The sequence below is a fragment of the Parus major genome, chromosome 2 (genome assembly GCF_001522545.3).
Source record: "Parus major isolate Abel chromosome 2, Parus_major1.1, whole genome shotgun sequence".
NCBI lineage: Eukaryota > Metazoa > Chordata > Aves > Passeriformes > Paridae > Parus > Parus major.
The window spans coordinates 25,387,466-25,408,715 of record NC_031769.1 but is presented as its reverse complement, the minus strand read 5'-3'; the positions used below and the strand labels follow the sequence as shown (position 1 = coordinate 25,408,715).

Below are 21,250 nucleotides of genomic sequence, written 5' to 3'. Positions count from 1 at the left end.
AGTCTCTTACTTGTCTGTAGAACATACACTACAACATGAACTGTTCTGTGATGTTGTAAGAATTCATACCAAATGGCCCAAATGCTGGTGTCCTCCTTCCAGCTCTGAAAAGGTTCAGGTTTTTCTATGCATTTTCTGAGCAGGCATGTGACAGTGTGTAGTGATGAATTGTGATACCAGGCAGCAGCTTTCCACGTGCAGCCTACAGGAGCACAGTTCAATTTTAACAGTGTGCTGTTCAATTTTAGTTGGCTCTGCTCTCTCAGATGCATGTACAATTCAATAAAGACTTCCTCATCAAACCTATACATTTCAGTACCATCCCTAACAAGCAAAAAGTGAGAGCTGAAAAAAATTGTCATGCTCACCTTTAGGCTAACTATGGGAAAATTACATCTGTGGCACGATAGATTGTTTATCATGCTACACTGATAAAGGAAATTAGTCCTTTCTATATTTGTTTTTTGCTTCCATTGTTCTCGTACTCATTTGCCTCCCCTTCGTTCTGAGGCTTGAACCTTCAAAGCTGGAGTATCTTTGTAAACACCCAGTGGCTATGCTGGGCTCCCTGAGACAGGCTGCACTACACCTTGGTGCCATGCTCTTGGTTTGCATGCAGATACTGAGAACTTGCAAGCTTGCAGCTGAATTGTTTGGATACAGTTTATCTCCTGTCCTTTCTAGTTGTAGTGTAGATAAACTTGAAGGAAAATGAATGCCCTTAAATGTCATTTTAAAGATAAATCTGTCAAAAGAAAAGGAAAGTGGGAAGAAGGAAAGTTCAATAAGAACTTACAATGACATAACAATAACTTAAACTGTTGTTATACATGTACCAATATAAGAAGTGGCTAACTTGTGCAAGCTTTGCTTGAATATCTTATTTCTTACAAGTTAAAGCTTCTGTGGATAGATGTGAAATAATGGAGATATAATCAAATCTGTTGATTAAAAGATCAGAAGGGAAACACTAACTATATGTATATGTATTCATTGTAAAGGTCACAGCACGTATGGCTAAGATATATCTGCTGCAGCCTGTCAGGAAAGCTCAGGACCTACAACTCTGTTCCGCTGCTGTCCTCTTGCCTGTTATCACTTCTGGGCACGAGGGCATTCTGGCTTATGTGATGGTGAAGGTGCTGTACCACGTTATAGCATCATCTGCTGTTCCTCTGTCCATTAACATCAGCTGCAAACAGCCCAGCAAACCTAAAGGCACTGTGGAAATGTGCTGGAGTATTGTTGCAATTTTTTTTAATTCTTTGTTACTTTTGAAAACTCTTGGAGAGTTGAGAAAATGCAAAAAGCTGAGGAAAAGAGAAAAAACAAATATGAAGCTGGCCTTTGAAATAAGAACAGACTTGGCAGTTGCCATCCTTGGAAACTAAATTTCTGTTTCTGGTAAAAATGATGTGAAAATGAAATCTGTAGGCATTTAGAAGCTAGCAAACTGAAGAGCAAGTAAATACAAAGGTTTATAAATAACATTACACGTTGGCGTTTTTTATATTTTTGCATTTTTAGTCAAATTGTTCTTTTAATGGAAAACAAATTGCAAATCTGTATTCTTGCAGTTCCTTATGAGTGATTACTGGAAAAGTGAATTTAACTTTACTAGAAAATTAAGAGCTCTCAGGAGCTGAGAGTTGAGAATATTTTTGCCAAGGAACACTAAACAAAGTTTCAGAGGATCGTAGAATTTAATGATGGAAAACAACTTAAAGATAAACTAAATTCTCCTCCTGCCAGGACAAAATCTGTACATGTGTAATATATTTTCCAAGTTTGTTTTCTATATATAATAAAACAATTCATTTGAGGGTGACCGTTTTAGAAGTTTTATGGTGCTGTTTGTTGGTCAGGTTCTACTTCAATGGTTAAAAGCCAACCAAGAGAAAATATGCTATTGCTATTTGCATCTGCAGATGATATTAAGCTGGAAAGTCTTTTGGTTTTCCAAGAGCAAAGTACACCAGCATCTTGAAGAAAAATGTCTTTGGCCATGGCAGTCACAATAGTGTAAATAAAAGACTCTTAAGTTGTCATAGTTACAGATAGCAGTGTAATTAATGGATGTTTAGAACAGCTAGAGTAGTCACTGTTGACCAACCTTGGGTTTTAAAAATTCACAAAAACAATTCTAAAAAAAAGTTTTAGACAGTAGTCATCTCTGATTTCAGGTGATACTTTCCTATTAAATTTCAACTTCATCTGAAAAACTTAAAGCATGTTTATCTAGAGGTGACAATATATGCCCCTGCACGTGAGAGGGCACAGGTTGGTGTTTGTGCTCTGGAGGTGTCAGAAAGATCAGAGTTGCTTTAGGAGACCGCATGCTGGATATGAGATGTGTGGCCCTGTAATGTGAAAAAAGAATGGTGGCTTTCATGTAATACCTGCTAGGAATCTGGGATAGTAAATTCTGTCACATTGATAGATATGGTTTTTATCAGTCTTGGTTCAAAATCTTCTTTAAAGAAAAGCCCCTACCTATTCTTTTCAATGATTCGGATTGCTGCTCCTGCTTGCTAGAAGAATAGGTGAACTTCCAGGAGATGCAGTAATATTCTCTGCAAGGTAGCAGTGTCTCCTCTAAAATTAGTAAGATGGTGTCAAACTGCACTCTGAGATCCACATCTTAGTGTTGCAATGTGATAGCAGAGATAGAGATAACAGCCTGCTCTTACGATATGATAAGCAACACCTACACATATCACTTCTTGTGACATGCCTGTGCCATCAGGAGCAGGTTTGGTTTAATTCTGGTAGGGAATAGCAGTTATAGTATGGGTTTTGGAGTCAGGTTTTTTAGTATGAAAGTATATGGTGATGGAAATGCTATATTTAGTGATTTACCTAGAAATTAGGGTAATGAAAAACAAAGCAAATAAAAAAGAGCTCTTCAATCAAAATTGTAGCTGTTGTTTGTGATTATTCCATCTTCTCCTTGTAAAAGCAGATGGAGTTCCAGTGCTGAGCATGTTTTCTTTGAGGAATTTCTGCTATAATGTTCCTTCCGGCTTCTCTAGTATCATATTAGTAACATTAAGTGAGAAACCAAAATGTTACAAGATATCTCACATACAAAATGCTCAAACATTTTAAGGTAGTTAGGAAAGATGTACCTCTTTTGAAAACATAACCTTTATCAGAAATGTTCTTCTCAGTAAAAGCGTTTTATAGTCTCACAATTTAAATTACCATTTCAAGAACCATTTGTAAGACTCAGAGTACATAATGATACAAAATCAATTATTTTCTGAAGCCATTTCATGTATATTAAATATCACTGATGATTGTTACCAAGTTAAAAGCAAAGTAACAATGTGTGATGGAGGTGCCCTTTTAAAAGCATAAGAGTATGCCACTTAAAAATAGAAACAGACTTCTTGGAACAGATTACATCATCTTTAGAGGTATCGCTTATAGAATATGGTTGCTTCCAGAGATTAATGCTTACCCTTGAGAAATGGTTCATCATCTGTTCAGTTATTTTTATGAAAGAAGAGTTTGAGGTGATGCTCTGAAAAATGGCTTTAAAGTAAAATAAAATTATTCTGCTAATTAGTCTGCTAGACTGCAGATACAGTATAGTTTTTTTTAATAGCCTTGTTTCATGTAACCTTGCTGAAATTAAAAAAAAGGTAAATTTGGGTTATTTGTACATTTTCAGATTTGTATATGTTTTGAGAAAAGGTAGGCAGACACATCAGACACATCCTAAAAATTTATGTTAACCTGAATAGCAGAATATAAAATGTTTCAACAGAGTACAACAAATATTCTAAAAAAAAATAAATCAGTGATTTAAGTCTTAACTTTTATGTAAGAATTGGCTTTGGTCCCAATATTGAAAAGACTTTCAAATGGAGTGCATTAAAAATTAACCTCCAGGAATTTTCTCATGTCTAATAATTATAGAAATGTGTAAACAATAAATTTAATATTGGATTTAAAAAAATAGTAACAACTGAACACTATTTTCTGAAATATTATTCTGAAAATGGAAAAGAAAATATGATTGCCTAGACAATTTCTATTGCTTACATGAAAACTCAAGCCCTGCAAGCTGGTCTATGTAGGCAAAGCCTGTTACCCATGTGGATCATTTTGTGAATTCAGAACCTAAATGAAGTGTAAAAAATATGACCAGAGTAGGCTGTGAAAAGAGAAATGAGATTTGGAAAATTCCCTCAGCCTTAATAATCTGAAAAGGCTAGGAGGACAGCTAAGAAATATTTTTTAAAAATAAATTAAATACAGATGTGACTGAACTGAGAGAATTCTGCAGAAGTGAAGAATAAACAGGAAGGGGAATACAGCTGTTGGGGAAAACATTGTTTACACAAGAGAACCAAGTTTTTCTATGGTCGCCACTGCCCAGGAATTCTTATACTTTCCTAAAATGCTTGGGCACATGCATAATGTAGTCCATCTGCTTTTACTTCATAAGGCCTTTGCTGTTCAGTTGTGTGTTGCATAGGCTCTGAATGATTAAAAAGCTGCTATGTTTGATTTTTCTCCTTCACGTAATGAAACCAAATTAGATAGAATTAAAAAAAACCCAACAAACAAAAGGTACTGTTCTAACCAAAAAAAATGGCAAATATACCAACATCCCTGATTCAGGGTTCTGCCTGAACCCTGCTTAGATTTCAAATGTTATTTCATCTGTAATATCACACTGTGGAGTCTGAAGAGCACCACAAAAAAATTTGGGTGTTTTTTATAAATTTGTACTCTTTCAAAAAAGAGTTTGTATCTTGACAAAATATAATTAAATTGTTTTGATGGAAACAAGCCATGCTTTTTGATATATTAAATGCCAACCAGGAATAGCAATAATAATGCATGGGATTATTTACAACAGACTTTGTGTTAAAAATGAATCATGATTACTAGTGGGTGCCATTTTATATTCAATGCTGAAAGGTTAAATAGAAAATGAAACACAAAACCTCGACTTTACAAGACTTCTGCATTAGCTCCGTAATCAGGGTGGCTTTGCACTCAGGACAGTGAGGGCATCTGGAGACTGAATATTAAAGGAACTTGGTAATCATGTTGATTTTTATTAAAGGTATCTCTCTTAAACCGTTGATGTCACGTTTAGCTAGGATTTGCAACATGTGTCAGTGCCATTCTGTGGCAGTTTGTACATCTGTTCATCCCACTGCCCTTTGCAGTGGCTAAGGGGATCATACAGGCCAGCTCACTGTTTTACAGTGAGCTTTTAGTGGGGATATTGTTACTGCACCTGAATTTGAGCTTTCCAAGTCCCTTTACCTAATTCCAGCTTATTCATTCCTCCCATCTGCCTGCTCAGAGGAGACCCGGATTCAAGTAACAATCTTGCTCAGGCCTTGAAGAATTTAAATTGGAGCAAAGAAATTAAAAATATGAATTATACTTTTTCCCCTATGAGTACACTGTACCTGAAGGAGTCAAGAAGACCTCCAAATTATCTGTGTTATCTGAGATAAACTGATATGTATTATTACTAGATGAATACCGTTATGGGCATAGTAGACATGTTAATTTTATGCTATATTACAATTTTCTTTATATTACCTCTGGTCTTCAGTATTCAAAATCAGCAATTAAGTGTCTCAGTTTCCTGCATGGGCTGACTAATTGCTCTTCACTTGCCAGTATTCCTCCCTGTACCATGTGTGGCAACCATCTTTTGCTCTCAGGTTGTCTAATGTGATTAACATAGTTGAGTTATGATAAGCTCAGCAGTTCTCTGCACTTGTAACACTTAGTCCAGGTTATGCATGCTTTAGAGTTGTATATGATCTTTCAGACCTGAAAGATCATATTACTTCTTCATTTTTGCCATTTGTCTTGGTTGGCCTGCTTCTTGATACAAATCTTTGCAATAATTTTTAGCAATTTACAGACTTGGATCATACTAATAAAATGCAACTCTTTGTTTTCAGACTATACATAGTTATTTGCATCTGTGCAAAGAACTGTTGAGTTTTTATGAGCTCCCTCATAGTCATTTCAGGAGAGGAGAGTTCAGTGGTTCTAAGTTTTCAGGATTATCCATATTCTTCCCTAAAGGATGTGTGTCCAGGCGTGAAAATATGTGGCTGTTTGCGGATTGGAAGGGTGCGTCCAGGCACGCTGTGGTGGTAATGACTCCTGTCTGCAGACTGACAGATGTGTGTTCCCTACTGGAAATACATTTGGGGATCATGATGTAAAAATCTATCCCCAAACTCTGACATAATGCTGTTTAGATGAATGTAATTCTCTATTCAATGTAAGAGTCTGCGGATCATGAATATTTTCTTTGTACGCCCTTGCTTCAAGGTCCCTGCTAGTGTCAACAAGTGTTTTTTGGTCTTTGTTTCCTTTCAGCCTAGTAAACCACACATTCTGGGTTGCACCAGTACTGAAACTTGTTACCAACAGAAAGCTAAAGCATGCATTTAAAAGGCTTCTTAAAGTAGAAAAAACCCAAATGTTTTAACAAGGCTGGAAGTTACATATTTACTGCCTTCCTTTCATTTAAATTGTCATTTCATGTTTGTTCCCTTTTTTAAATAATTTGCGTATTGATCCAACGGTAGAAATGAATACAATAGCTGTGAGGAAGCCATCCATATTGATAGTTTCAGGAGCACGATGTGTTCTCTGCTCACCAATAATCTGCGAGCTGCCAGGAGGTATAAGCTCTGAGAGGTGGAGCTGCTTTCATACACACTTTATGCCTGTAACGACCCTGTGTGAATGAGTTGGGAGGAGAGGCTGTGTGCACTCCAGCTCTCAGCTGTCCCATATCTCACTGCATTAGAACTCCCTCCTTTGATGCAGTTTGAAGTTAAACATATTGACCATAAGTAGTTTCTCTTTATACTGGATAAAAGAGGAGGAGAGGCATCATGCAGCCAGCAGTAGTGTCAGCTGGGATGCTGCTACTGGCTGTATCCCTTTATTTCCCCTTGAACCTTTCTTGGGAACACAAGCTACAGCTTTTTGGATCAAAGCTGCTGAGGCCAGGTTCTATCCTGCATGACGTGTGGACACATTCATTTGGAATTGATTTATTCCCGCACAGGCAGGAGATAGAGAAGTTGCTTGGCAACATGTAAGGAGTGTGGGGCTATGTATTTGAAGAGTAGGGGAAGATTTTTGGAAAGGAAAAGCAAGGAGTATTTATGACCTGTTTTCTTGGGAAGATGCATGGCTGTGCAGAGATGCTGCTTTTCTGAAGAGTGATGCCTAGATGAAGCTGAAGTGGTGCAGAACTCTGTGTAACTGTGTTTTGAGCATAGCATCTATCTGTTTAGCTTTAATATGTATTTTCCCAAACTTAAATTCAAGTAAATCACTCCTGTTTAGAAATAAGTCTTGTGTAAACACACTTAGAATCAGTTTAATTCAAATTTTTTTGTTAAAGCAGCTTAGCTAACCTGCAGTAAAGTAACATATCTCCATTTCTTGGTCTGTGAGCTCAAAAGCTCTTGAATGTTTTGAAATGAGGTGACTCAGAAATGTTTTTTTGCTTTGCCTGAATTTTTATGTTGTGATGTGATCGTAATTTCTATAATGACTCTGAGTGCAGTTCTGAAAAATTGAAGATTGTTGTTGCTTTCATCTTCTTAAATTTAACAGACCTTCCTTAATTTTACAGAAAATAGTGCTTGGAATTACAGAAGCAGTCCACATCATGTGTTTGAGAGTCAGTTGCACACTGTATTTGATAGAACTTTTTTTAAGCTGATGTATTTTCTGTGAATATTTCTTTGTATAATTTGTTGTAATTGTTTTATTTTAAGCAATTGGATTCACATTCTGGGTCTGCACTGTGTGTTCTGTTTGTGAAAGCTGTTGTGAGGCTTTAAGCTAAAGACTTTGGTTTTTGGCTGGGTGAGCTTGCTGGACTGTGGATGTAATTTTGATCAGGGCTGTGTCCAGCTGCTGGATAAGTGGAAAGGATTCTGCAGAGGCGTTGCTCACCCAAAATGACACACTGTGTCTGCCTCCACTCGGCCATGCTAGAGGGGAGAAAATCAGGAAGGAGGAGGAAAATACCACCTTAATTCTTGGTAATTCCATAGAAAAATAACTTCAGAGGTTTTTTGTTGCTATTGGGCTGTACCTTTCAACCTGTGGTGTTTAAGGCTTTTTTCCTATGAAGGGACTAAATTACTTTTTAATAATGGAGGAGGAAGTATATTTCTTTTGCTTCAGGGCAGCTGTTCAGAATGTTTTTATTTAGTATAAAGCACTGTATTACTTGCCACAAATAGTTTTCATGGCTCAGAGAAAATTAATTTGTATGTAACAAAACTTTGCTGCTGCTAAGCGGTGTTTGGATCCATGTCTTTGCTCTATTATAGTACTGACAGTAGGGAAGAAAATATGTCAAATGTGCATTAAAAAGGGTTAAAACAGGCAAGGAAAAAAACACATTCTCTTGAGACATCTAGAATTAGTACATCTTGTTGATTGAATAGCAGAACAACTTTTTTTCATATGAATTTAGAGTACATGTAGTTGATGGGTCTGTTCTGATGAAACGCCTAATCCAAAAGCAGGGCTGTTTCAAGAATATTTATTTTTAGCAAACTACTCTCTAAAAAATAGAGGGAAAAATTAGTTAGACATACATTTTTCCACGTTTCATGTAGACAATAGCACTGTTTAGTATTCCAGTCCTCACCTAAATATCATGACTAAATATTTCACTTGGCAGACAACCCTCTGGGACTTGAAAGAAGAGAGGAGGTTTGTGGTGGATGGTGAAAGACAAGCTAGGCTTGTCCAGGTAAATCCTGTAGGTTTTGGCAATTCATTTCCAAAATTCAAAGCTCAGGTCTTAATGTATATGTAGACTTTTTAGAAGGCAGTACAAAATTTTTTGAAAGGACTGAGATCTGATCTTCTCTCCATACTGCAGCTGTAATTGTAGAAATGTTGGAGCACCTCAGAACTGCCCCCATCCCTTCTCCAGGTGAATCTGTGTGAATGTAAAGTTAACAATCTGTCATACAGTTACAATATGTGAAACATTTCCATGTGATTTCTGATGCTTAAGCATGTTTGGGTATAGGCAGTGCTTGAATGCACTCCGGCACTCTTAACAGTTATAAAATTATGTAAGTCATGATTTTGAATTTTTGTAGTGGAAAATCTGAAGTTACACAGGTGTTATGTTGGAAAGGCTCATTTGAAGTATCTGTGCTACCTTAGACCACAGAATAGAGTTCTTCTGACATAAGAAGATGCTGTGCAGGTCTGAATCCAGGAAGAAAATTCTCAAACTCCCTTTAACCTGCAAATGTGCCTCAGGGTTACTTTATTCTTCAGACAAAAATCCTCTGTCTGTACATCATCTTTCTTCATTGGTGTCCAATGATAGCAACTAGGGAGTTCCACAGAGCAAATACACAGTGGTGTTTTCTTTTAGTACTGTGACCAGTGGAGACATCACAGGACATGGGGTTTGTTTTCCTGTAGAATTGTCCAGTTGCCTTTTGAACCAATATAAATTCTGGCAATGCCCAATGCATGGCTGTGATCAAAGACCTGCCCTGCAGACACAGATGCTGTGTAAAGATCCCCTTGCCTCATGCTGTATTCAAATGGCTTATTCAGTATAATGCCCTCTGGTTCCTGTGTTGGCTGAAGTCTCATCTTTTACGAGTTTTGTATCTGTAGTATGATGGCCTTCCATCATACTCCTCCTTATTAATTTTTTTTTTCCTGTCCTGGCAAACTCTCATCTATCATTTTTACAGAAACTAATTTACATATTTGGTCAGATGTTTTGTTGTTGCCTGCCCTTTTTTTCCCCATTGCTAAGCCTGAACTGATCTGTGTTTGCAGATCCAACTTGGCTTTTGGTTGAAGAAAAATACAGAGTGAAGAGTCATGTCCCTGTATAATATTTATGGAATCACATGCATAAAGTGTGAGGAGGTTCTCATTTTTCCTATCCTTAAAGAGACACAAGAGAGTTGAAAAAGGTACATTATGAAACAGCAGGAATAAACACAAGGCTGTGAAGGAAGTGAGACACTTGGAAAAAAAAGAGAGAAAGGAGTAAGATGAATGTCTATGTGTTTGCATAAAGGAGAGAGCTATTCAATTTCTGTGATAGCCATCACTGAATATATCAGAAGATGGTACAACCAACCTTTGTTTTTTGGAGGGGAAAAAAGGAAGAATATTCAAGCCAGCCATAACCTTATATCCTCACAGGGTTCAGAAAATTGCTCACATCTGCTGACTGTCAGTGGTTGTGAAGCAAGCAGTTCTGGCCATGGTTTACTCATTACTGCCAGGCTGGAGTTGCATGGTGTGTGAGCCAACAGGCTGAAGGCTGTAAAATTTTTACAGACCAAATACTGAAAAACTGAAGAGGGAAATGTGGCATAAATGTGACACAAAGACCAAATTTCATACACTACTGAAAAAAAAAATCCACAGAGAAGTCCTGGTGTATATCCTTGGTCTGGTGCTTTGGTAGATACTTGTATATCTTTTCGAAAAATTCTTTGTTGGGATTTAAAAATAATAGTAGTTAATTCAGTGTATTCAATATATTTTCTTACCTTAGATTTTTCTATTGCTGTTAAAGTAAAAATTGCAGCAGAGCTCATTAAGCACATTGTTCTATAACATGGCATTCTCTTTGACCTGGACCACAGACGTGAATTTCAAACAGGAAGAAAAACATGCCTCTGACCCAAAGTAATGAGATGATAATAACAGAGCTAGAAAATAGGGCAAAGTTACATAGGCAGGAGAAAATAAAAGTGTGAAGCTCTATGGTCAAAGAAGAGAACAGAGAGTGGTAGTTGTACTTCATCTGTGATATAATTGTATCCTGAGCACAAAGACCTCATGTTCAGTGACTTGAGATAAAAACAACAAAACTGTATGTTTGAAGTTCTAGATTAAAGAGTTATTTCATGTATTTAATCACAATTTCATCACTTTTGTATATTTAATTCTTTCCTCCCTGCAGCAAACTGCTAATTGCAGCTCTACAACTACAGTTGAAAGCTTTTTGCAAGAGTTTTTGTGAAGATCTTATGTAAATATGAAGCTTATGTAGCTTATAAATATGTAGCTTAGCTGAAAGCCAGTGCTGTCTCATGGTGCAGTTAGAGCAAGCACAGATCACAGTGCACATCACTGGATTTAAAACCTGGAGAGGAGAGTATCAAAAAGTGTAAGATGTAATACGGGGACCAGGGGAAAGAAGCTGCTTAAGATATATTTGTAAGTCAGCCTGTCTCGTTTAACAAGAACAAGATGAAAAGTTTGTTAGACCACAATACATAAGAGTATTGAAACTTTTCATCAGTTTATCAAGAATCATGGCTTGGAAGCTTATACTGGATGAATTATAAAGGTAAATTAGGCACACATTCAAATACTTATGGTTATTTTTAGCAATAAAGGAAATCCTTTTCTGGATGTCATTTAGATGAGGATTTATCAAAAAACTTCAGACATGTACTCTGTAGATGTCTACATCTAAATTGATCAATGAGAGTTCTCTTTATAGTCCAGTGGAGAGAAACAGGGTAATAGGAAGTGAATTCTAGTGTCAGTTTCTTGTGCTTGCTAGATCTCCATTCACTAACACAGGCCACAAGGTAACAAGGTGGATGTCAAGGCCTGAGCTTGTCACACCTAGTATAATTTTGTGGCCTTTAACCTCTCTGGTGAAATACACAGCAACTCTCTAGAAAGGCTTTTCTAGACAACCTGGGGAGCTTCGCAAAGCTGGCTTTTAGGCATGAATGACCAATGGGAGATGTGCACAGGGACAAATTATGATAAAAACTGAGCAAAAATAATGATGAAAATTTTGAAGAGTCATAATGATTGTCCTCAAGAACTGCCATAGACCATGTCCTAATAGGGCATTTGAAAATCACAAAATTGGACAAAATATAATACACTTTTTGGGGCTTCATGAAGTTTAAAATTTTTTCATCCCCAGATACCAAATTTTTCTAATAAAATGTTTTTAACATACTGAAAAAAAAAAAAAAAATTAAGTAAATTGTAGCACATTTGAATTATAAAGTTTGCATGAAATATGCTGGTTTTGGGGGAATAACATTTTGGTTATAATGTGACTTTTTTACTGTTTTTTTTCATCAAAACATTTTTTTTCTCTTCATAGCATAAGGATTCTTGTAGCGTAAGCATTCTTGTAGCATAAGGAGAGCAAAATACATGTTTAAGTCATGGAGATTTGATGGTTCTGACTAGAATCAAAAATAGAATTAAATTAAAAAAACCCCAACTTTTAATCAGCTTATAGTGACTTTATGGTCATTCTCTTTGTAGACTGTTGATGTTTCATATTGAGCTTTTGGGCAGAGAAACATGATCCAGTCCCAGTAAATACAGGGAAATGCAGCTCCTGTTATATTAATCCATGTTAAGATGCATTTGTCTATATTTTGTTATGCAGCAATATAGCATTTCTTCTGCCTTTTTTCTTTTTTTGTCTTAATTTTCCTTTGTGTACTTTAGCACTCTTCTTCTCTTGCTTACACTGAGTTCCAGGAATGTCACGACCAATTAAATCTAAAATCTCTGGGTAATTATGGCAGGTAATATTCTAATAGGTATTTGCAGTCATTTCAGTTGGCATTGATTTCACTGGATTATGTTGGATGTCACTGTGTTTTAGTGGAATATTTTATTTGTTTCTCACCATTAATGTTTCAGCCATTAGAAAAATGGCCTTTGGTGGCTTAAAAGTTTCTGTGTTATCTTTTATCTTGTCATAGACTTGCCTTGTTCAAGTCTGTATGTAATGGGAGATTTCTACCACTTTAGGACATCAGAAAGTTGTACCATCTTCCTTTCCAGAATCTTTCTCTCTTGCAGTGCAACTGACCTAATACATCTTTAATTCAACTTTCACTTACTTGCTGTCTCTCCACATGAATTTGCCAATATGTTTAAGGTACCTCAGAACACAAACATAAGTGCTTTTTCAAAGCTGACATACCCGTTGTTCTTTTGTGGCAGAAAGGCAGAGAGTACTTTTCATAGAATCATAGGGTGGTTTGACTGGGAGAGACTTTAGAGATCATCTAGTTCCAGCCACTCTGTTATGGGCAGGGACACACCTTCCATAGAAGGTGTTTGGTTGGTTTCCAGATTGAGACTCGTAGACATACAATGGTGATTAAGTCCTTTATATAAATTGCAACATGACTGCAAATTTGCTTAATCAAGCTTAATAGAGTGAGGTGCATAGGGCTTTTGCACAAGTGCAGATGATCATCATTAAGTCTAAAATGGCAAATTTAAGAAATGTGTTACTGGAATTTGATCTGCCCTAAAATTCTCTTAATTCAAATTTCAAAAATAGTTTAATTTCTTGAACAAATGTGATATACATCTGCTCAGATTCAGACTTAAAGATATCATTTGTATCTGTTTATACTGTCCAAGTAGTTTTCCCTTTTAGCTAGATGTGGCTCACTCAAAAAAATTTCATCTCCTAAAATTAATTCCTACCAGTGTTTGTCATCAGAGTGTAAATGAAGATTTTAATAACCAACCTTGAAGCAGACGAACAGAAGTATGCCCACTCCTCTTTAACCATTGTTTTTATGTGTTGTTCTTAAAAAATGATGGAGCAGAGATTAATGAATTCCATAAATACTATTCCAACCCAAGGGAACAAGTTGAGTCAAAGTATAGTCTGCAAAATGGAGAATATACCAAAGCACATGGAAATCAGGTTTCATACTACACAAGGCATTGGAAGTCTGTACCTTGTATGTGGAAAAGTTTAGTTACAGGCATTATTTTGTATAAAACAGTACCTTTTCTGCTCTCTGACTGTGCATCATCAGTCTTGAATTAAAAAGAAAGGGAAAAATAAACCAGTAAGTACTTAGTTATGCTTATGCAAAAGTATCATGGGTGTTCCTTATCAAAACACCACTCAAAGTATGAATTTACTAGAATTTGTGGGAACTGAGAATCTAGTTCCTTATGTTTTCTGTGCTGAAATGCTCTAAGTTGTGCTCTATGGTAAATACTTGATCCTCAAACTACAGTTTGATTTCATTTTCATGTAGTCTTTACAATGATCTGGTATGCCAGAAGGTGCTATACTTATTTAATGCAAAGATTTGTGCTGATTCCATCTGCTGGTAGAGTTTTCCCAGAGCCCCAAACAGGAGGGTTTACTATATTCCAGGCATTTTCCCCCTTGGTTTATTTATCCCCCTCCTTCCAGCCTATACTCACACTGTGCATGCTTTTCAGATCAAGTAAGTGAGAGGCTGGGTGACAAATTAGACTAAAAGCATCTGTTTCTCCTTCTATGCTGAAAATGCTGAGACAAAAATATACTGTATGTAAAGTGAGTTAGTACATTTATCCAACATAATTTTGGAGATGATGCTTCACTAGCTGAATTGTCCCTGAAATTAGGCTACTACTGAAAATACATTTTGCATTTTATAGAAGATTGAAAGAAAGTAGCAACACAGATGTACAGTAGACAACATAAAGACTCCTTGAAAGTACATGGCAAATCTGTGTTTTAGTAAATGCACATATTGAATAGAGTTTCTTAACTGGGTCACAGGATTTTTTAATTTTTTTTAAATGTTAGCATGCTTGAAGATTAATCTTTTCTGTTTGAATAAAGTTTTCCAAATACCTGCTGGAAAGCAGCTCTGTGGAGAAGGACCTGGGGGTACTGATGGATAACAAGCTGTCCATGAGCCAGCAATGCCCTTGTGACCAAGAATATCAATGGTATCCTGGTGTTCACTAGGCAAAGCATTGCCAGCAAGTCCAGGGAGATGATCCTGCCCCTCTACTCTGCCCTAGTGAGGCCACACCTGGACTGGCCAGTGCTGTGTCCAGTTCTGGGCTCCTCAGTGAAAAAGAGACGTGGAGCTCCTGGACTGGGTCCAGTGGAGGCTGACAAAGGTGATTTAGGGACTGGAGCATCTCTCTTAAAAGGAAAGGCTAGAGGGAGCTGGACCTGTTCAGACTCTGGAAGAGGTGACTGAGAAAGGACCTTGTCAATGTCTCTAAGTATTTGAAGGGAGGGTACCAAAAGGATGGACCAGGCTCTTCTCAGTGGTGCCAAGCAACAGGACAAAAGGCATCAGGCAGAAACTGATGCATAGGAAGTTCCACCTGAACATGAGGAAGAACTTCTTTACTGTGCAGGTGACCATGCACTGGAACAGGTTGCCCAGAGAGGTTTTGGAGTCTCTGTCACTGGAGATATTCACTGCCTGGACACAATCCTGTCCCGTGTGCTCTGGGATTGCCCTGCTTGAGCAGGAGGTTGAACCAGAGGATCCACTGTGGTCCTTTCCAACCTGATTCATTTTGTGATACTGCTTAGGAAACTGTGTTAGCAAGTATTTGCCCTTACAATCAAGCATTCTAGAATCTGATTTTTGAGCCCTCAGGATTTAGGATTGTAACATTTCAGTCCTTTGAAATTATTTCAGGTTTGTCTGACATCTAATAGTTCATTCAACTGTTGATTGAATAAGATACTGCTTTCGAAATTTACATTTTCTTGTGTGTTCTTTATGAAACTTGTACTTAGGTGTTTGCATTGGGAAATTAAAAGCAGGTTGGTCCAGGTTGCCGCTTAGAAAAAGACAAAGAGTAATGATTTTTTTTATGTCAAGAGTACCGTAAAATTTTCTTGTATAATATAAATTTTACATCTAGCACCTATAGTTTCAGATGCTTAGAAGCTTGTTCATCATCAAATGTTCAGGTTGTGTTTGGATCAAGCTGGTTCTCCTTGGGTCAATAAAATCCTGACAGTTTACAGACCAGGATTTTCAAGAAATATTCTATGTTCAGCTTTAATAAACTTAAATATATGAATAAAAATTTTCAGTACTGAGACCACAATGAGGTCCTGTTTCTCATGTCTTAGAGAGTAATTGCAGAGAAAGGAGATTAGTATGTATTATAAAAGCTTTCCCTTGAGCAGAGAACCAAAGGTTCATTCTGATAACTTGTGTGGTATTAAGTAGATTATGCTTTGTAAACACTAAGATTTTATACCTAATTCCTGAAGCCAACAAGTAATCTTAAAAGATGTCTAATAATAATTTCAGTTGAAAATGCATTTATTGGCACAGATAAAAAGCTAAATGTCATGCTGATGTAGTGTATGGAGTTCTTCCTTGGTTGTCTTGCACTTGCTGCTGAAAAAAGGAGAATACTTCTGCTCAGTAAACTTTCAAAATACCAGAGAAACCTAAAAGCATCCTTAATTTAATCGTTTTTGTAATATCACATCTTTCCTGGTTGGCAAGAGAAGTGGGTAGCATTTGGTAAAGCAGCATTAAATACCTTGAATCTTCTGTATGAGCATGATAAACATAAGGTAAGGGTTTGTATTCCACACTATGTTGTGGATCACCTCCTTCTCTTTATGAATGCTTTAGTTTTTAAAAGAGACTAATTACATGTTCAGTTAAGATAAATGCCAACCTTGTTCTTTGCTAAACATCTCTGAAGAATGTATGCAGGAAGACTACAACTCAAACTTTACAGGTGCTTTTGTTTTATGGATTTTTTTTGAGGTGGAGTAGGAATTCATAATTACATTTGGTACTACTTTTTTTTTTTTTTTTTTTTTTTTAATTGTGGCTCACCATCTCTGGCAGAGTATTTCTAGTCCCCAGAACTAACATTCTTTGCTTTCTTGGACTTTCAGTCTACAAAGCCCCAGCTCTTCTTACTGTGCTTTCACCAGTGCTGTGATACACCAAGTAGGAAGGGGATTCTGTTCTCAGCTGCACCACTGTAAAATATAGTTATATTTGTGACACTTTTCCATTTACATCAGTTGAATTTCTCTGGATTTTCATAGCTGTAACTGAGATTCGTTTTTTCAAAACCCTACAACATCTCTTACTTAAATCCCTACCCATTGCAGCAATTCTTTATGGAAAAAGATGTGTGTAATCCTGTATTTGGATTTCAGTTAGAAGTTCCTTTTTGCACAGGCCCCATGATTTTCTTCACACTGAAGTTGTAACTGTGCTCTCAGGCACTTTGCAGCTAAAGGAAATACAGGTCCATAAGCTCTTTACCCACATGCTGTTTTGACTAGACAGCTGTGCCTGTCTACAGTGGCACTCCTGGCATGGGTATCATGGTGCCTTGCTTGGGCCTCCATCAGGCACAAGCTAGAAGCATAGCAGTCCTTGGGGATCCCAAACTAAGGGGCAGCCTCAGCTCATGCTAGTGTAACTCTGACTCAGTGTAGGGCTTTTCATGAAATCCCATACCTTATTGTAAATATCTTGGTAGTAGATGTTTCTTGCTTTTTGTATCATAGCTTATAGCATTTGTTGTGCTTGCCTAAGAAGTGGAAGCCATTGGAGCCATTTTCTCCTTCCTGAGGAAATTCAGATCTGCCTCTACCTCACTAAAATATCTCCTAACTACCTAAGAAGTCTTCAATCTTCTGGAGACACCTCTTTTTTTTAAAAAAAACTCTTCAACATTAAAAGACAACAAGCAAGTCATCAGTGAGATGTTTTACTCGTGTGGTTAGAGTACTGGATCCAGTCAGACATTTTGGTTGTTATTACCAGAATTCAAGATTTGTTCACTGTTTGGTGGCATTATCCTGGAAGACTTCCTTTTCTGGTAAATGTTGATTAGTGCTGCTCTTTACTAAAAGAAGAAAAAGTGTCTTGTTTTGGGTTTTTTTCTCCTTTGGCATCATCATTTTCTAAATCTCACCTGTAATATTCTGCATTTATGACATATTTTGAATTGTAATAGTTTCTTCCTTATTAACAGATTAGGCTGATGTGCAGTATTGCTTAAACAGAACTGATCTGATCAGTGAAACAAAGTTGCCACATGTCGAGCAATCCAGGAGTCCCACAGTTTGTATGAGTAGGTCATATGATGAATTTGTGATACAAATCTTTGGCTGGTTTTCTGCCTGGTTGGAGGTTGTATACTCTTAAGTTTGGGAAAATAAAAGCAGAAGTATAGCAACCATAACATTTCAGATTGCATTATGATATGTGTGTATTTGTTCTTACTGCACAAGGCATTTGCTGCAAAGTTCCAGATTCACTTCTGAAGATCAGGAGCATACAAGTTTGACAGATCTTTGACTGAGTTTGTGTATTCTGGACGAAATGGGTTTATTCTCCAAGTTAGGCCAGAAAAGGAAAGAAATGTGTCATTTACTTCATGATAAAATGGTTTGTTTTCATTGTGAAACATTTTATTGTTTTGGTAAATATTTTATTTTGGTGATGAAAGAGTTATAGGAGATTCATTATGTTTTGTGGTTTGATTGTTTCCCATTCCATTGGAAGAAAACTATAACAAAACTTGTTTACAGAATTTAAACAAATGTCTTTCATTAATATAATTTTTGGTGGTGTGCAAAGCTGTCACAAAAATGGAAAATCCTGGATACTAAATGCCTACATCAGCCTTCTACCCTGATACCAAATCATGTCAGTGTTGTTGTCAAGCATGTACAGTTTTTGGAACAGGGGGTTGTATATGTACTTAATGTACATGTGTATGTACTTAATAGGTGGTAGAAAAATAGTTAGAAAAACTAAAACCCCTGAAACTGGAATTGTTAGTTCCTAGGAAAAGGGGATCTGATATTTTTCTGATAGTAGTAAATAGAAAGGGCACTCCTGTTTTAGAAGGAGAACTTTAATGAGTGAAATTTTTGTAGCAGTCCAAAGATATTGAAGTGCTGTATCATTGCAGACAGACTTTAAACTTTGTCAGTTTAATTTGTCTCTTACTATAGGTACATGGAAATGTCTCTGACTGTGCACCTGTATATTGTGTAGTAAACTTTTAGCTCCAAATTTGCTGGTTAGGCTTTGAATTTGTCTTTCTTGAAAGAGATACCAATATAAGTATCTTTTTCAGTTGTTCTTGATGTATGTTTTATACTAATATCTATCATACAAAAGAGGGGTTAGAAAACAAAAATTCTTCACTGAATATATTATTAAAAGCAATAATAGAGAAGATAGTAAGAGTACTATTTATCAGCCAGTTTATCTTAATTTCAGTGGCATTGATAAAAATAAAACTGTAATTAAGTCTGTTGTCTGATCTCCCTAGAGGTTGTATTAGTTTGCTCTTTCATTAAAAATGGAGAAAAAAAAATCACTACATAAACAATTGTCCCTTTGTGTAAAGGTTCAAGCACAAGTGCGACATGCAAAACTCAACTTCGACAAACTGAAGACTGATGTCTGTCAAAAAGTGGATCTTCTGGGAGCAAGCAGATGCAACCTCCTTTCTCATGTGTTAACAACATATCAGGTATCCAAGGAAAATGTTGACCTCTGAAAGAATGTTTTCCTGTTAATGTGGCTTTTTAAGACGTTACCATGGCAATATTCAACCATAAGAATATGTAGCTATTGTTGGAGGGAAGATGTGAAATTTGCACTGAGAACAGATTTGTGTAAACATCAGCACTGAAATTTTACCCTGCCTTACAGACAACACTGCTTCATTTTTGGGAAAAAACTTCACACACGATGGCAGCTATCCATGAAAGTTTCAAGGGTTATCAGCCATATGAATTCACTATGTTGAAGGTAAGGAATATATAGATATGTATGTTTGCCCAGTGATAACCAGTAAGAGATTATACAAGGATGTAGAAAGCACATGCTGATATTTTTTCCATACATTCTCTGACACTTGTATCCCTGCTTTATCTATTCATTTAAATACAGGTTTTCTGTTTAATGTCTTCCTGACCACACATGCTGGTGGGCTCTTCTCTTACCTTCCTGATGTTAAAAGGTTTCTGAGGATGTTTTTATCTTTGCTTTGATCCAAAGCAATTTCAGTCTAATTTGTGTAGGTAGCCTGTATTTGCTGGTTATTTATTCTTCATGCTGTTTTGTATCTAAAAATTTGATTATTTGAACAAGACATAGTGTGTTTCAAGGTGTATAATAACATTTACACCTTGGAAAGAAAATGCACCTGTTTTGGTGTACCCTTGTGATGAAGGATGAGAGATGTTTAGGCATGGATTGTACCTTTTGAACTTCCTCCTGTGGAACATTTCACCATGATTTAAATTTGAAATTAGATTGGGAATCTATGATAAAGAAATACCATCTATATTGAACCCACACATGTAACAAGCACTCTGTTGAAGCAAAAAGTAACTGTAAAAATGGCTGGGAATAGTCAAGTGTGTTTAGGATGCAGCCTTTGTTATGAAAATCTTAACCAATTATATTGGTCACCTCCTGCACTGAGAAGATGTGATTTCCCATTTTTGCACTGATATGTATGCTGATAAATAGTGCTAATCAGGAGATAGTTTAAAACAACAGGATTTCATGTAATTCTGTGCTTTCAGAAGACAGCTTCTTGGGAGTGAGACTGTGTTACTGGCTTTTAGTATCAGGGTTTTTTTCTTTCAGTCTCTAGAGTGGGGGGTTATTTTTTATACCAAAGTCTTCTCCATAATATCTTGTCCCCAGCTATTAGTTTTTGATTGTTTACATTAAATGATTGCTAAGGTGATTAAATCAAAATCTGCTGTTTGCATCTGGTGAGATTGTGTTGCCTAAGAGAATAGATGTCTGCTGGTACTTCAGCTGCATTACTAGGCTGAGTGAGTTCTGCTTGTCACTTCTGAAGGGTGTGGTAAGTCCCATCTCACCTCTGCTACACCTGGGTGTAGAATATCAATAAGTGATTATGGTTAGGGAACTGATCCCTACCAGTCATATCACATGTTCATACCAGAGTAACTGTATATTAAAAAGCAGCTGCAAACTAATTTTACATTGAAATTATGCAGTATTATTTTTTAATGAAGTATGGTAGATAGCTGTAGCTGATCAAAGGTAGTGTTGTTTCTGATAGAGAAACTTTTGGTCTAAAAATGTACCCAATGGAGATGCCATGGCTGTTGTTGCCTTTATGCATTAAAATGTAAAATCTGAATATATTCTGGATTAAAATATACATAAAATATTTCAATGTGTCCATTTCTACATTTCATTGGAAGTTACTTCTTTTAGACTATTTTTTCCCTACCTGACCATAAAAGGGGTCTTTGTTAAATGAAAATTTTGAATTTGATGGTTGCAAATAATTTTTGTCTTTTATGATTCCATGAAAGACAAAATCTTGCTCATGCAAATTAAACTGAATTAAACTAAGCATATGTGAATGTAGGATTAGTGTTTTACTTTAAAATAATAAA

At 36.5% G+C, this 21,250-nt stretch overlaps 1 protein-coding gene across 7 annotated transcripts in view; it reads left to right on the top strand.

Moving 5' to 3' along the window:
- The window catches only part of ICA1 (islet cell autoantigen 1), a 65,766-nt gene that overhangs the window by 22,800 nt on the left and 21,716 nt on the right, over window positions 1–21,250 (top strand). For all 7 annotated transcript variants that reach the window (XM_015618669.3, XM_015618667.3, XM_015618668.3 and 4 more), the window contains 2 exons: window positions 19,207–19,332; window positions 19,515–19,613. In XM_015618669.3, coding sequence (XP_015474155.1) covers window positions 19,207–19,332; window positions 19,515–19,613 — 225 coding nt within the window. The remainder of the gene's footprint in view (window positions 1–19,206; window positions 19,333–19,514; window positions 19,614–21,250) is intronic.